Source organism: Rhagoletis pomonella, unplaced genomic scaffold, assembly GCF_013731165.1.
Source record: "Rhagoletis pomonella isolate Grant_MI unplaced genomic scaffold, Rhpom_1.0 Rhpom_scaffold_00006, whole genome shotgun sequence".
Taxonomy (NCBI): Eukaryota; Metazoa; Arthropoda; class Insecta; order Diptera; family Tephritidae; genus Rhagoletis; species Rhagoletis pomonella.
In genome coordinates this window covers 4,779,878-4,796,356 of record NW_023458560.1, presented here as the reverse complement: position 1 = coordinate 4,796,356, position 16,479 = coordinate 4,779,878, and the positions used below count along the sequence as shown (strand labels likewise).

Sequence of the window (16,479 nt, the reverse complement as noted above, 5' to 3'; positions counted from 1 at the left end):
TTTTTTCTATATTTTTTTTTGCGATGTTGCTTTGACCAGGGCTTGAACCCAGGCGTTGCGTAGTGGAAGCGCGCACTGCTTACCACTACACCACAGCGGCCGACGAATCTATAGAAATGAAATAAAGTGTATAGAACTGCATACTTAACGGACGTGATGTGTAACTCCTCGAAGATTTATACAATTTTTACGAAAAAGTATCTGCATGCACACTGATCCGGTGGATTTTTAGGCTTATAAGTGCACTTGGGCTCAGCATAAAGTTTCTGGATAAACGGTTGAACTTACGCTCATTTATCAGTACAAAAAATTTGTCAGAACCTTAACCCACTTTCATGCATGACCTTCGGTATTTAATGAAAGGCTTTGAAATATTTTGGGATATTAAACTGGGAAATGATGTGGAAAAATAACGATTGGGGTATTCAGAACGGTGTCGTAAGTGTCGTATTGTTGTATGTCGTAAACTTTAAACGCCTAAAAAATATATTAATAAAGGAGGTCGCAAAGTACCATCAAAGTCACATTATGGGTTTTCGTAGTGTTAAAAAATAGTTGATTGTGGTTGCAAGTCCTCTAAATATTTATTTAAGCTCTTCAAGTTTACGACATACAACAATACAACACTTACGACACCGTTGTGAATCCCTCAGATGTTTATTTGTAAATATGTATATTATGCTGGTATGTATGTATTTATGTGTGCTGATGCAGGCCGCAGGCAAATTTATTTGTGCATCACACGCCGTTGGTAAGTCCAAGAGCTCGACCCACACTGCGGAATTAAAATATCGAAAGGAAAAAAAATGGCAAAACCTCATCAACCAATGACATTTGCATTCAAATGTAATTTATTTTTTTTAACCGACTTCAAAAAAGAGGAGGAAAGTTATCAATTCATTAACGCATGACTTTGGATCACGTTTCGAGTAACCCTTTTTTTACCTTCCTTTTATTAGCTCGGGATGTAACTATGTAATATTGATGCGCCTAAAAGATGCAGCGATTTCTATTCTCAAGTTACATACCTGATGACAGTACGAAAGGCAATTATAATAGGGAGGTTTTAGTTTTTTAAACTATAATTTTATTTGGAAACTAATTTGGTTTAGTTCCGATCATTATGTCATGAAGAAATTGACGGTAATCCAAAATTTGTATACGAGCAATATAATCGGATGCATTTCGTTACTTAAAAATTACTTGCTAGATTCTTGAGCCAATGAAAAAGCATACCAATGACCAATTTTTGTGGCTAAAATTGATTAGGGCGAAACGAGTAGATTATTTAAAAAAACATGATACTTTTTCTGGTTGGAATATCGCTAGCTTAGAGTGAAAACTCATATTTTGATATAGAAGGCAAGGAATATTAAGAACGTATCGCTTCGAAAAGGATTAAGATACTTGTTTTATTTTTTCTCGTTTATATTCAATGAAAGACAAAATCCGACAAAACCAAGATAATACGAAATCTTTTAATATAGATCGAATCTTTCTTATTCGCATGGAGTTTTGCTTTGCTTTAAATACGCAAAATGTTGCATTCAAAGAAGTTTTTTCCTCTTCTGTAAAGTTAAAAAAAATGGCTTAGCAACTTTGCACTCGTAAGCTAGCGATATGATTTCCCATATTTTTTCAAACAAGCAAAAATCTTAACCCTTGAAGACCGAGTGGGTTCACTTCTTAATTTGTGATTTTGTTGAAAAAGTTTGAAGGCATGTTTTGAATTGTTGTTTTTAAAAAAACGTGGCTATTTTTGAAAAAAATTTGGTTAATTATAATAATTGCAAGTGAAAACCTGAATTTGTCTGCTGGAAAGCTAATTAAAAGGAGCAGCCTTTTGTATAACAAAATTGTAAACAGTCTTATGCTTCCTGTCTTTACTGAGTCCTCTTTTCCAAATGGTAAATAGTTCACTACTGACAGGTTCAATAATATTTACAAAAAAATCCATTTTCTTAGAAATCGAATATGAAATTGACGAATTAAACTGAAAACTCTTCATATTTGCCAATGTTATTGTTACTTATTAATATTTAATTTTAATATTTTTAATGAGCTTTGTACAACGATTATTTTATTAGGAAAAATGGAAAAAGCAACAAATAAAATAATCGTGGTATCTTCATTTTATACATTTTTGGTAGTCCAAACATGGTCAACATTTTAAAGGCTTTTTCAAATTTCATTAAACAAAATTTAATTAAAGCTCATGTCAGAAGTACCCAGCCAGCAAAATCATCGTAAAAATAACCGTTAGCAAAGAGAAGGGCAGCTGATATAAAGCGATTAACATGCAAATTTTTTGGGGTAAAAAAAGAGTATTATCAGCGAAGCCTAAAGAGCAATGGGACCAAAAGTAATGAGTTAACCTCCATGCGCTCGGGACTGAAAACTTGCGTAGATGGTCGGAAGTTTACATTTGTAAAAATCTTGAATTTGTAGGGAGGATCACTTAAACATGAGAAACAAAACGCATGTTTCGACACCCAAAAATTAAAAAAACCTTTGGTGAGTAAAAAAAGTGAGATGAATTTTTATACATATTATCTACACAGTGCTAAAATATTAAAAAAAATTCAAACCACATGAAACAATATACTCACGAAACTAGGGGCCAAATAAAGTAAAATTGCGTTTTTAGTTTTTCCCTCTGACGACAGTGTCCTTTTTAAAGGACTTTGAATCTTCAAGAATATCAAAAATTAAAAAAAAATATTAAAAAATTTCAATGCGATGTAGAATAATTTTGCAAAAATGCTCCAAATGTAGACTACCGAGCACATGAAGGTTAAGGAAAAGGTTTTTTTCGTTTTTAACTACTACATAAACCTATTTAAAGTCCGATACTTCAGCAATGATACCGTAATATTACATATAACGCGATTGAAAGTTTAGAGATCATTGGTTTATTTGTTTAAAAGTTATTGCGCTTTAAAAGTGGAGATTGGAGGAAAGTCAACGACAAAATTGTTTTACTTTTTTTCGTAACGAAAATATGAACCACATCTCAGAGTGGGCCGAAACGATAATCTAGAGGGACCAAATCATTTAACGAATTCAGTTTGCATGAATGTTTATAAAACTTAGTATTTAGGTATATTTTGAGTCTCCTATTACAAAACTTATATATGTAATATGTTTAAAATTAAAAATGTCGGATCCAATATAGCTGACACTTTAAATTTAGCGCTCAGTAGACAGGAGTCTAAACCAGCATGCCCCCATAGTTAAACTCTTGTGAAATTAAATTTTTTTTGTGGAACCAATTTCAAATTTGTATAGAAAAATATTATTTTTAGTTTATTTATATTTTCAGGCGATATGAATTTCCATAACCCAATTCTTAGTTGAACTTTTGCTAGTGGTTAAGGTAACAACGGTTTAACTAAGCACTGCGAATTCGGTTCTAAATGAAATAGTGCCTTCCGCAAAATAGAAAATGTCAACAAAAAACTCGAACCTTTATATGGGGGCGGACGTAGGCGGACTTAAAGTTTATAAAACAATAAAGTGTGAGAACACAGCAGTCTAAAAACTCAATTACTTTATTCGCCACTTATAGGAAAAAAATAGTAGCACTTTACAAAAACTATTTTCTAATCCAAAATTTCATGCATTCAAAAAGTTGAAATCAAGGCGAACTCATGAAGGTTTCATTTTTCCTTTTAAAAATAATGATTAATTATAAAATTGAAACGCTATACAGACGCAGCTTACTGAAATTTTGACCTGAAAATTTTGGAACTTATTCCTTTAATTAAGGTGTCGCTACCTCTGAAAAGGTATAGCTTTTGAGTTTTTTTAATGATCATTATTCTTGAGCGAAAAAAATAAAAATCATAAAATAATCATTATTTATGATTCGAAAAAATAAAAATCATGTAATAATAATTACCTTTGAGCCAAAAATTAAAACACAAATATTAATTATTATTTTTAATCTTTATTGGTTAAAATCGAAAAATAAAAATCATAGTAAATTACAGTAGGACGTACGAAAACAAATACGTGGGTATAGATAAAATTGTTTTACGACGATTACAACTTGTTGATTTTTTGGTTAAAATTTAAAAAATAATGATTATTTTCCGTCCCTGCTTGATTTACGTCAGCAGCAAGCAAATAGAACTTGAACTAACTATAGATGCATATATGTTTTTTTTTTTTAACAAAAGAAAAGTGGATTCTTTTGTATCAGCTAATGTGTTACAGAATCGAAAGCAAAATATCTTGAACTTGACACTTCACCAAAATCACAAAGGTCCCTCCAGATTACCGTTTTAGACCTCTGTGCGTCTGGAAACATTTAAAGTTTAAACAAAGCAGGATATGAAAAAAGCTCGATATTTGTCTTCTACGTGTATTAGCACTGAACAATTTTACGTCCGAGATAATGTAAAGCTGGTTGCAGAAGAATCTTATGAAAACCACTTAGTACCGTTTTCGCCCAGAAAATATGGTTTTAAAAGACAAAAAGGTCATCGATTAAGACAGCACATATCGCACACCTGGATCTAAAGTGCGATTAATTAAAAAAATATTTTGGGCGATTTTTTGTATAAATCAATTCATAGGACTCACATCCAATTAATGAAAATGTATTTTTCTTCATGATTATACACATTAACTAAAAAACTACTCTTATACCTGTTTTTGTATTAATTGCGTTAAATCTGTACGATCCACAAGCAGTTTAAATTTCCCTCTCTGAATTTTGAGTTAGCTCACTTTAGATCTAGGTGTGCGATATGTAAACACGTATGTACATGCATATAGTATCATTGATTACTGTATGAATCTTTATGAATAAATTCGCCACAAAAAGAATAAAGACGATTCGAGTCAACAAATGGTTTTTTGAAGGAATGAAGCGTTGGATACCATTCATCTGGGGTTAGTTATTATACATAACTGTTAATATGATGCAATCTCGTGTAAAATTGGTAATTCGAATGTAAATTGCCATGCAAATATATGGCAGTAAAACATTTTTCTCTAGTAGGGTTTTTTTGCAAATTATTAAATTTTTCCGCAAAATTTAGGTCTAGTATACATACATATGTAGATATGTACATAGGCACCCAATATTACTTTACATAAATACATCTCATTTAATATTCCATAGTAAATTTTTAATCAGTAACACAGCTCAAACATATCATTGTCCACAATATTCAAATATAGGATAAACTCATTGATTCGGATCGTTGGGCCCGTCTAATTGCTCGCCGCAGCTATCGCCTGGCTGACCTACGTCGCGAATTTCGCGGCTGGTACGGCAATCACGAACGACACTGCCTTCTGCACAGCATCCTCACACCGCTTCGCATTAAATAGGATATGTAAGCGATGAAGAGCGAAACTTAGAATACCCTACTAGAAGTAACTGGTGCTCAAACTCTTTGAGGGAGTCGGAGAATGGGAAATAAATTGGAGCTTTGACTTAGCAACACCAAAACTTGTTTAAAAACCATAGCAGGAAGTCGGTTGTAATTCCGGTGCTGTCTCTAACTACGATATTTAAAAAAAAAAACCTATTTATAATAATAAAACGCACAAAAAAATACAAGAACACTTGTACCGAACGCAACTACTTGTTAAATAAATGTATTTAGTTATTTGAGCGAATTTTATTGCTTTGAACGATTATTTTTGAATTTTGTTATGTTGTACATATGTATTTACCAAAACCAACTGCTTAATCACAAGCACAAATGGAACAATAATAAATATGTATAAATTATGTAAATTCATATGCTGATCTTTATTATGTACATGCGTATGTAAAATAAAAATGTGTAATAAATTTCAAACTGTTTTATTGCTTACCTTATTCTTGGTTGTATTTTTACTTAACTATTTATTGTATTTGGACATTTCATTTTTTAGCTAAAATCACGAATTGTTCACTTGGAGCGCTTACTGGATGATGAACGTAAGAAATCAGAGGACTTGCAATTTTCTATCGATGAGGCCACATACTGTGGCAACGATGTAAGGATGCATAATTTGTTACATACCTTTTTCGTATACAAGAGTACCAAAAGTTCACAGGCATATGTTTAGAAGAATGCATGGATCCCACGATATGTATATTTGTACATTTTGACAGAGTGGTGTTGTCTAGAAATTTTTATCGAGTTATGAGTTCAGCTCAATAAAAAATTCCAAAGCAACCCCAATCTCCAAATACATGTCAAAATGTACAAATGTCCAATCACTGCTTAAGAGTAGAATTTCACAGCAAAGCCCCTTATGATATATGTACATATATACATACGGTGTTCGCCCAAATACACTCCGTATTAATATTTACTATTTCCACTAACTATCTTACCGCTATTGAGAGCCTTGTGAAATAATCCTTACAGAAAAACGAATTACATTTTATATATGTATGCAGTCTTATGCATCAAGTAGTGCATTTTGTCATTTGCTGTAGGGTACAGATAATGTAGGACAAGAAAAGTCAATAGGTCAAATATAGTTCGTTATATTTAGGGTTAAAGCGTTTCTAAGACTTCCAATGATTTTGAAAAGTTACGGCTTTGAGTCACATACATATCAGCCCCTTAATAAATCCTCCAAAGGACTTTGGTGGGCGAATTCCTTGCTATTATGAATTGTTTTTCACAATTACGATTGCCAGACGTACTGATTTGGGAAGGACGGTACTGAATTTTCATGCCCCGTACTGAAAATTTTCAATTCCTAATTCAGTGCGCAAATGTCCTTGTGAAATGTGTGCTGAAAGAATTTAGTTTGGGGAAGGGGAATCGACTCCAATGTCAAATAAAGTTAAATTAAAGCCTAAATTAGTGGTGCCATATCATAGCTATAACCGTAACCATAGCAATGGAATGTTCCGATAAAACGTTCGCGCAGCTCTGCAAAAGATTATTGGTGCTATACTATAACGCCAGAGCCATAGCCATAATCGTAGGTAATCTATTTAGTTTTAGCTTTTCGCCATACCATAAGCAGCTGTGAAGTATTTTACTACGTTATGGCTAAGGCGTTATGGTTATAGCACCTCTAATTTGGCCTTAAAAAGACGTCGTATGCGCTTCACCGATTACTTACCCCTCGAAGTTCAAGCACAAGCATCCAACCGGTAATATAAAAATTATATAATCATTTTGAAAACAAGAAGATAAAAAATTGTACATTAGTAAAGTCAACTCTTTGATGCGAAAATGCGAAAACCAAAAATAAGCGTTTGTTTTGTTGCTTTGCTGTGCGTTTGTGCGAAACGGCGCCATATGTTTGCTGTAAAAAAACCGATTTTTGCACTTTCGCTCAAACGCACACAGTTTCGCATCAAAGAGTGAACTGTAGTGTTGTGTTTATTAAAGCTATGGACAACATTTTTCGTTGAAGGGTTGCATTATTTTACCAAAGTTTTTAGAACTTCGATTTTACTAATTTAAATTGCAAACTCAATGTTGTGCCTTGTTGTTGTCACAAATCTTTGTGTTATTATTTCAGTGTCAATTTTAATATCTAATGGCGTTTTCTTTTCTCGAAAAAAATGTCACCTTCTTATGTGGCAACATTATCAGAGTCCAACATTTTAAAGAAAGAGCACGCAATATGCATGTAAAGATACTGATAAAAGAACACGAAGACTTGACAGTTCTGGCGCAGGGTAGTATAAATGCAAAATTATTTCGAGAGTAGAAAACGCTTAAGAAGTGTATGAGTAAAAGTGCTACACCTGTCAGCCTGGTACTATAAAGCAAAATGTTTAACCGGCCAAGGCTTAAATAACTTCTTTCTAAAGTAGCGTTACTACGAGTAGCTTAAATTTTGGCCAGAATGTAGAAAAGTGGGTCCAAATGAAAGTAAGAAAGTGAATTTTTAAAAAATAATGGCGGCCAACAATCAGTCAAAATTGAACAAAAATGCAACAAATAATAGAAAAAATACATATTTGTAGTAACATGTATAAAAGAGTGTGATTTTATTGTATATTATATATAAATGTTATATATTTAATTTACGAATCGATTCGAAGCGTAAAACAAATAGCCCTATTATGGACACTGAGAAAAAACTGAGCCAAAAATTGGTCAATGCAATCAAATTCAAACTTGAAATTGAATCAAGATGATTCTTGTTTCATATTAACAATGCCATGGTTGATATTTTCAACAATAATTTGGTAATATAACATTTGTTTACATTAAACAAATTATTGGTTGCCGATTTTTTCATTTGAATACGCTTATGTTCTGTACTTCACACATGCTTTTTCATAATTCGGTGATACAAGACAAAAATTTTGTGATGGGATTTGAACCAGCATCATCTGAAAGATAGCAAATAACATCAAGCGTCTCTACACACTACAGCTGTTCTGTAAACTTGCCCTAAAATGTTGAACTTGAATAAATTTTCTTCGTCATTTGATCGTGTCTGCTTTTTTGTAATTATGTAATTTTTTGTACAGTATTTAAAAAATAATAATTCTAGTCGAACAAAGTACAAGCTTCAAATGGCTAAAAATTACGGTTAATTTTTTAGATTTTTTGTTTTACCCATTTGCTTCCATATAACATTCAACAAATGTCCATGTCGTTGTAAAGATCATGGAGCTCAGTGTTCCATCGTCACCAACGCGTAAAGGCCCGTAAATCTTTATCTTGAATACTCCAAGGGCCGCCTCATCGAATGTTGCCATCGTCCATGCTTCTGCGCAATATACCACCACAGGCATGTAATTAATGTTTTAAAAAGATACAATTAAAAAAGAAATTCTATGTTTTCCCATTTAATTCAAATCTAGCGTAAATATTGGGACACCCTTTATATACAGATTTCGTCTATAGATGCTTTAAAACTAATTGATTTCTGTCTGGCCGAGGTCGGCCAATCAAAAATAATGTGTTCTGAAGTCTCATCAGTTAGACCCCATATGGTAACGTGATAACTGCTTATTTTATTGGATTAATATCCTTCCTATCGAAATAATAACCGAGGAGCTTGGCTTATAAAAGTTGAAGCGTGTCAAGGCTTAGATTTGGTTATGTCTTGATCATTTTATTGGAGAGGGCCCGGATGGCCGCTTGGCAGTCTGGAAATATAACTAAACACGCGCACTTTCATCCTTTTACAAGGTATAATGTGGTTCCAATAATGAATCATCCGTGCATCACGGACAGCGAGCGCCTTTGTCCAGTCTTCATGATCTGTAATTTTTTCGCAGGTATCATATATGAAACTTCTTTGAATGAAAGCTGTCTTTAGAGTGATGGAGATACATACCAACTTTTGAAGCATATCTTTTCGTAATGTTTTCTGCAACAATACCACAGGGTGTGCGGATTTTCCTGTCGGATCTGACTCTGTAACATTCTATTAACATTTTCCCGCCAAAATCAAAATCGGCGAACGGGGCCGCCCTGTAAAAAGATCGCGTTTTTTGCAATATTTTAGAAGCTCTAGCAAAGAATGAAAAGGTGATAGAACCTTCCATTTAGGCTTAAATTAAAGCTAAAGCTCTCGACTAATGTCTGTGAAAATACTATCCCGGCACCTCGACCTTATGGTCACTTATAGTCATTTATTGGACAATAAAAAAAATACTGGAAAATCGTGCTAATGAAAAACAAATTTTGCCAAAATTTTCTGTACAATAAATTACTACAAGTGACTTAGGGTCAAGGTGCAGGGATGGTATTCTTAGAGATTGTAGCCGAAAGTTCAAGCCTTAATATAAGCCTAGGTGGAAGGTTCTATCATCTTTTGTTTAATTGCGGCAGGTACTCAAACTTCGCCAAAATCAGTTTTTGCTATTCAATAAATGACTATAAGTGGCCATCAATTCAAGGTGCAGGCATGGAATTTTCAATCGTAGTAGTCGAGAGTCCTAGCTTTAAGTAAGTGGAAGCTTATATCACCTTTCATTTCTTTGCTAGAGCTTCTCAAATATTGCAAAAAACCGATTTTTTACACTTTGACCTGATTTTTCTCAAAATCTGGAGCTGATGGAAACTTTAAACTTACGGCACAAAAAAGTCTATCAAAGACAGCTTTAAATTTTTTCTGTTTCTACTTTCGCGTATTAGCTAAAGACTTTTATTTTAGAAATATTTAAATGATGGAATAAGTCACCGATACTAAATATCAGTTTTTCTCGCAAAAGGCCCGTCGCCGATTTTGATTTTGGCGGGAAAATATTCCTAACATACCACAGAGTCACATCCGACAGGAAAATCCGGGGTTAGAAAACTTTTGAATGAAACTTGGTTAAAGCACACCGTGCCATCGATGCATTCGACTCAGTCGTACGGTATAACACACGGTAAAGCGCGGTAACTTTGAGTTCGATTCCCAAATGTCACCAATTAGTCTTGTGCGGGCCCACATGAACCGTGTGGCTTCACCAAGACTTTAATCAAGATGGAAGTTCCAACTAAGTTTCTTATCTACGTACACTAAGAAAAAATAATAATAATAATGTATCTTTCAAACTGAAACAGGTTTTTGTTTGGGGATTTATTCATTTGAATACGCTTTGGTTCTGCATTTCACAGATGATTCAGTATTATAAAAAAAAAAAACTTTTTATTATCATTTTAATATGTTTTGTCAGGCAGCAATTGAACCCAAAACCTTCTGGAACATAAGGAGTAATAGCAATCACCTCTGCACAGCCAGCTACAGCCAAAGTATGTAAACGTGTTTTCAAATGTTGCGTTTGAATAACATTTCTTACAATCATTTTAACAAACTTGATTTCAAATTGACATAAATACATAGTCACTCTGCACTATATATTTCATTTGCTTTACCAGTAAAATTTAACTGATGATTAACCCCTCTATTCTAACAGACTCACAAAACTTAGCTCATCACTGTTGTGATTTCAAGTGCGCCGAGAAATGTGTCACAAAAAATTCGATTTTGAGTGCTAGAAAAATACACAAAAATTTAAAAAATTGAATTGTGGCGGCATATTTTTGCAGCGGCAAACTTTGAGGCGCAGTAGAAATCACAGCAGTGATGAGCTAAAGTTTGTGACTTTGTTAGAATACGGCTGCAAATTTTATTTTCATTGCCAGTAAAATTGTTACTGCATTTTTTAATGTTTTCTTTAATCTAGTGACTGTACATTGATTTTTTAACTATGTATTCGTAAATATGTACTTCCAGTAATCAGTAAAAATTTACTGATTTGCATTCTCAGTAAATTTTTACTGATTATTGAAAATATTAACTAACACATTACAATTTCGGTAATCCGGACACTCACTTTACCGGACTTCCCAGTAATTCGGACATCTCTACACTTCGGACACTTTTTATATTTTACCTCTATAATTCGGAAAAATAAAGTATATTTAGTTTTCAAATTGACTATCACCTTGTATGTATATCAAGTTATCATTGCTTTTCAAATGTATATCGCTACCTAAAGGTGAAAAGGTGCCAAGTCTGTTTTCTTTCAAAATTTAGTTTTTGATGCAGAATGGCAGGTAACACGAAACTACATCGATTTATCCTCTCCTGAACAATTTCAAAAAATGGACTTGGCACCTTTTCACCTGTAGATAACGATATACATATGTACATGTTAGGGATTTTTTCGCTTTTTGCGATCCCGGGATTTTCGGGATGTTATCACAATCCCGGGATCCCGGGATTAGTCCCGCGAGTTAGATATTAATTTCTTGTCAACAAATTAAATCGAAAAAATTGCTTCTATATTGTTTGATAAGCTCTCCTACCATAAAATAAATAATAAATAAATGGGTCTGAAACCTACTCTTTTATTTAAAGTGGCGTTTTTATTTTTTCTCTCTGAGACACAGTGCCGCCTAAGTGGCCATAAATCGAGAAATTCGTTATCTGCAATGTGAACTTGTTTGGTATTTCTGGAAAGACAATTTATCCACTAAAAAGAATTAAACAGACATTTCCCTAAAAAAATTATTATATGCCGCCAAGAAGCCACTAAAGTCGACAAATTTTATACTAAGAATTTTAATAAAAGCATAGCCAGGCGTACGGTCTTCACAGGAAAAAATATCAAAAATATATTCTTTAAAATAAAATGTTGGTTTGACGTTTCTTGTTTCTATATAGATAGTGGAGAATTACAGGAATTGAAATTTTGGGTTAAAATTAAACCTGCGGTGTTCCAAAAAAAAAACGATTTTTTTAAACAAAATTTCAAAAAATGCTAAATTTTAATGGAATGAATAAAAAATATATGTAAAAATAGGTTATTTTTTATTATTTTATTAAATAGTACAGGCTTTTAGCTTTCAAAAGAAGAAATAAAAACCTGCTCATTTTTTGCACTTTCTGAAGTAATGCGTTTTTCGCTAATGCATAAAATAATTTTTTCATTTTTTGCCAGTGCCTTGAGATCTGCACGATTCGTTCCATTTTCAAAAATGAAGTGTCAGATTAAAAATCTTAACCTGTTAAAAATTAGATTGTTAAAAAATTTGATTAAAATTTTTTATAAGTTAAATGAATTATTATGTATTAACTATGTGTATTAACTACATGTAGAGAGTTGGCACCTGTTTAAAAAATCAAATTCCACTTGAATTAAAGGAATTAGGTAATTGAAATAGATAGGTATCACCATGACTCCCTTAGTTAGACGAAAGAGGTTTAAGAAGGTTTTAACTTAAAAGTATTACGAATAGGGTTGCCACCTGTTCGTAAAGTCGAATTTAGTTAAAATAAAATATTAATTACGTCAAACCATAGGATTACGCCATCGTATTTGTTGTTTTAGTACAAATACATACATTGTCAATCAGTGATTTGTTCTGATTACATTCCTTATAAATTACTGGACTCTTAAATTAACTCAGGAATGTTTTTACTCTCCACTTATTTCTTGCTAAATACGTCACATTTTTTCATTTGTCTTATACTCATATTGATATGGGCAAATCTAAAAAATAGGTACACTTTCAAAAAAAATAAAATTAATTTTTAAATTTGTGAGCACACCTATGTTTTATATATCATTTTATTCGTAATCTCTTAATAAATCGATTAATATAAGTGTAATTCATTTTCATCAAGTGCTTCAAAAGTTAGACGAGGAATAAGCATGAAGTAGAAAGTAAAAGAATAAGCTGGGTTGAAATTACGCTGTTCAAGTTCTAAACTTTGAGAAAAGAGTTTAAAAGTTGAACTCACTTAATTGGGATGTTCTAAGTTCAATGGCATGCCCTGTTTTACCAGATTCGCTCCGGTTTTCGAGATAACGGAAGTTGAAAATTTGATTAAATTTTAACTATTTTATAAATAACTCCCTCAGTTTTGAAGAAATTTTACTAAAATTTTGCACACAACAGTTTTTTAATATTACCTTAATTATTCCTTAAAATTATCGAAATAGGTTCACATTAACATATAGCTCCAATACAACTGATTACTCAGATATGTGTTTTTACGCAATAACTCTAACTTCATATCTGAATAATAAATTGTATGCGTACTATATGTTAAATTGAACCTATACTAAATTTTAACCTGTTTAATTGAAGGAGTTATAACACAAAACAACGTCTCTGATCAATCAGTTGTATGGGAGCTATATGTTTTAGTGAACCGATTTCGATGATTTCATGGAATAGTTAAGGTAATATTAAAAAATGGTTATGTGCAAAATTTTCGTAAAATATCTTCAAAACCCAGGGACTTTTTTTATAAAATAGTTAAAATTTAAGCAAAGTTTCAAGTACCGCTATCTCGAAAAGTGGAGCCAATAGGGTAAAACTTAGGACGCCATTGAATTCAGAAGGCTCCAATTAAGTAAGAGCAACTATCAGAACATTTGTCGAAAAAAAGATGCTTTGATACCACTCACCAAATATTCTGACTAAAAGAAGGAGCATCATTAAAAGTAGTAAATCAGGGTTTTTACAAAAAGTTCTTAAACTTAAATGCTGTAAAAACTACACGCGTTAAACCGAAAATTTTGAAAATTGTGAAATGTGGAATTACAGACTTTGAGTTACTTGCCATTTCGTTAATATGAAGTACATAAGTGTACATAAGTACTAATTGCACATAAAATTTCAAATCAGTATATGGTGTGCTTCAAAAGTTATTACATAATAAATTTTTAACCTCTTAAAAATTACATAAAAAATTCACTTGTTTTGCATGCAGCATGCATGTTTTTAATGCAGCAAATTAATTCAAGTATACGTCAATGAATTATATCCAGAAGCAACCAGCTTGATATAGTTTCCAACAGTGAAAATAAAGCTAAACAACACCAAGGTTACCTGTTTTTTAGATTTGCCCATATACATATTTCAGTTACCTTATTCCCTTAATTAAAGTGAATTTGATTTTTTAAACATGTGGCAACCCTTCTACGTGTCGTTTAGAGGTAAAGTATTTTCAAAACTCAATTCAATTGATACCCATATTGTAATATCTAATTCATTTAACTTATTAAATAATTTTAATAAAATTTGTAACAGGTGGCAACCCTTTTCAAAAATAAAAAACTTTATCGCACATCTACAGGCCAAGCCCTGTCATTTCACACCTCACTTTTGAAAATAGAACGAACTATATGTACATACCTATGTAAAAGCCACAAGAACCCAAATTTTCAACTTCAAACTGCATTTGCAGTGAAAGTATGAAAGTTATCCCAAAACCAATTGCATTTTAGCAAATTTTAGTGTCCTCAATTTTACTAAGAAGCGAACTTTCATTTAAATCCGTCCATAATTCAATTTTTTCCCACATTTCATATGGAAGGGAAGCACTGTGTGACGTCAGGATTTATTGTAAAGGACTTCGTAATTTCACAGATATAATTAATTCCAAAAATTATTTTAAAAATTCAATGCAATGTAGAATATGGGTACCAAATGCAAGAGGAATTTTCTTTAGAGCTTAAAAAAACTTAAATTTTTTTGGACTCACACGGACGAATAGGTAATTTTAAGGACGAAATTCGAGGATGTTATCGAGTTTATATAAGTCCTTAAGATATAATTTTTTCAAAAACATATATTGCGAAATTTCAAGAATAAAATTTTAGAAGGACATTTTCAATACTTACCAGTCCTTATGCACCCACAAATTGGATATGTTTAAATCTACAGAATTTCCATACCATACCCATACTCTAAGCAAATTTCACTGAATTTTTAAATTCATTTTTGAATTACTGACGTCAGAGTGAAAAATGAAACTACTGACACGTTGTTTGCGCAACCTGTTTATTTTTTAAATTTCAAGTGAATTTTTTTTATAAAGTTGAAATAATTAAAGGAATATTTTAAATGGAAAACAAAAATATAAGTTAGTACCTATGTCCCAATCAAAAAAAGTGACTTTTTATCATTTGTATGCAAAAAATAGACTTCGTTGCATAACCTCAAAAATTTTCTGATTTATTCCCATTTATGATTTTAGGTAAGCTTTTACAATTTTGTTAACTTTCGGCAACCAGTAGGGAAAGGAATTAAATGATGATGATTAATGAGTTGATTTTATTTTTACTTAAGCCCGCCGTTTTAAGCCGTTTTCAAGAAAAACTCTTCTGGGTTACTATGCTATTACAAAAGGCAAGTTGTTTGAAGTTTGGCTGCTAGGATGTTCGAAAAAAGAAAAGCTTTCTTCGCGTTGCAAAAAGTTGGTGCTGTTGATATTTGCGAAAGTTCCATGAAACTCTTAGAAGAAAAACCGCTTCTTTTTTGCAATTATTTATCAAAGCAAGACGAAAATTATGGAAAACAATTTGGAAAGGATGCTGAAATATTTAGATCTGAAAACATTGCGTTTCTTGCTGATGAAGTGCTTTTCGAAATCAAAAAGCCAACTGTGTCGACCAGCAGCCGGATTCTATAACTTTCGTTATAGCTAAAATATGCTAAAATGCTAAAGCATACATTTTATCGGCTTTTCGCTAAAAATATATAAGCTTAAATTTTTGTATCCGCAAGTGGCGCTATGCAACAAAAGCAGCTGTCAAAATTTGCTTGCATTGTTGCTAGTAAATAGCCCATTTTAATGGTGATTGCATTTCATTTCGTATAGCGTAAACATGGCTAAGTTACAAAGACACTCGCGCCGATTCGCAAAGACTATTGATGAAAAGCCTTCGCAAAAAGACAAATCTTTGAGAGAGTCTACGCATTGCTATTTCGAAATTTTTTGCCCAAGGGAATAGAGCTTTGAACATTATTTCCATAAATTAGTTTCAAAAACTTTCGTATTCTTTTCAGGAGGTTATCAACGGTTTTTGGTAAATGTATGCCTTAAAAATTTTGCAACTTTGTATTATCAATTACACTGTGAGACAAATGGTAGGGGTCAGTGATCGGGAAGGGTTCAAACTACCGGGGAAAGTTATATCGGTAAAAAAGAAGTTATACGTGTCCCGGCGTTTCGCTGGGTCACGTCTAGGAATCGAGATATATCGATTTGAAGTTAGTAACTATCATATAGGGGAAATTGTCACCTTTGGTG

The 16,479-nt window shown here is 32.4% G+C and overlaps 1 protein-coding gene across 1 annotated transcript in view; it reads left to right on the top strand.

Annotated features, from left to right (window-relative positions):
- LOC118741536 (restin homolog) overlaps positions 1-16,479 on the top strand; it is a gene marked incomplete at its 3' end in the record, with an annotated part of 232,484 nt that overhangs the window by 179,951 nt on the left and 36,054 nt on the right. Inside the window, 1 exon segment of the mRNA XM_036473534.1 lies at positions 5,896-6,000. Within this exon segment, the coding sequence (XP_036329427.1) occupies positions 5,896-6,000 (105 nt within the window).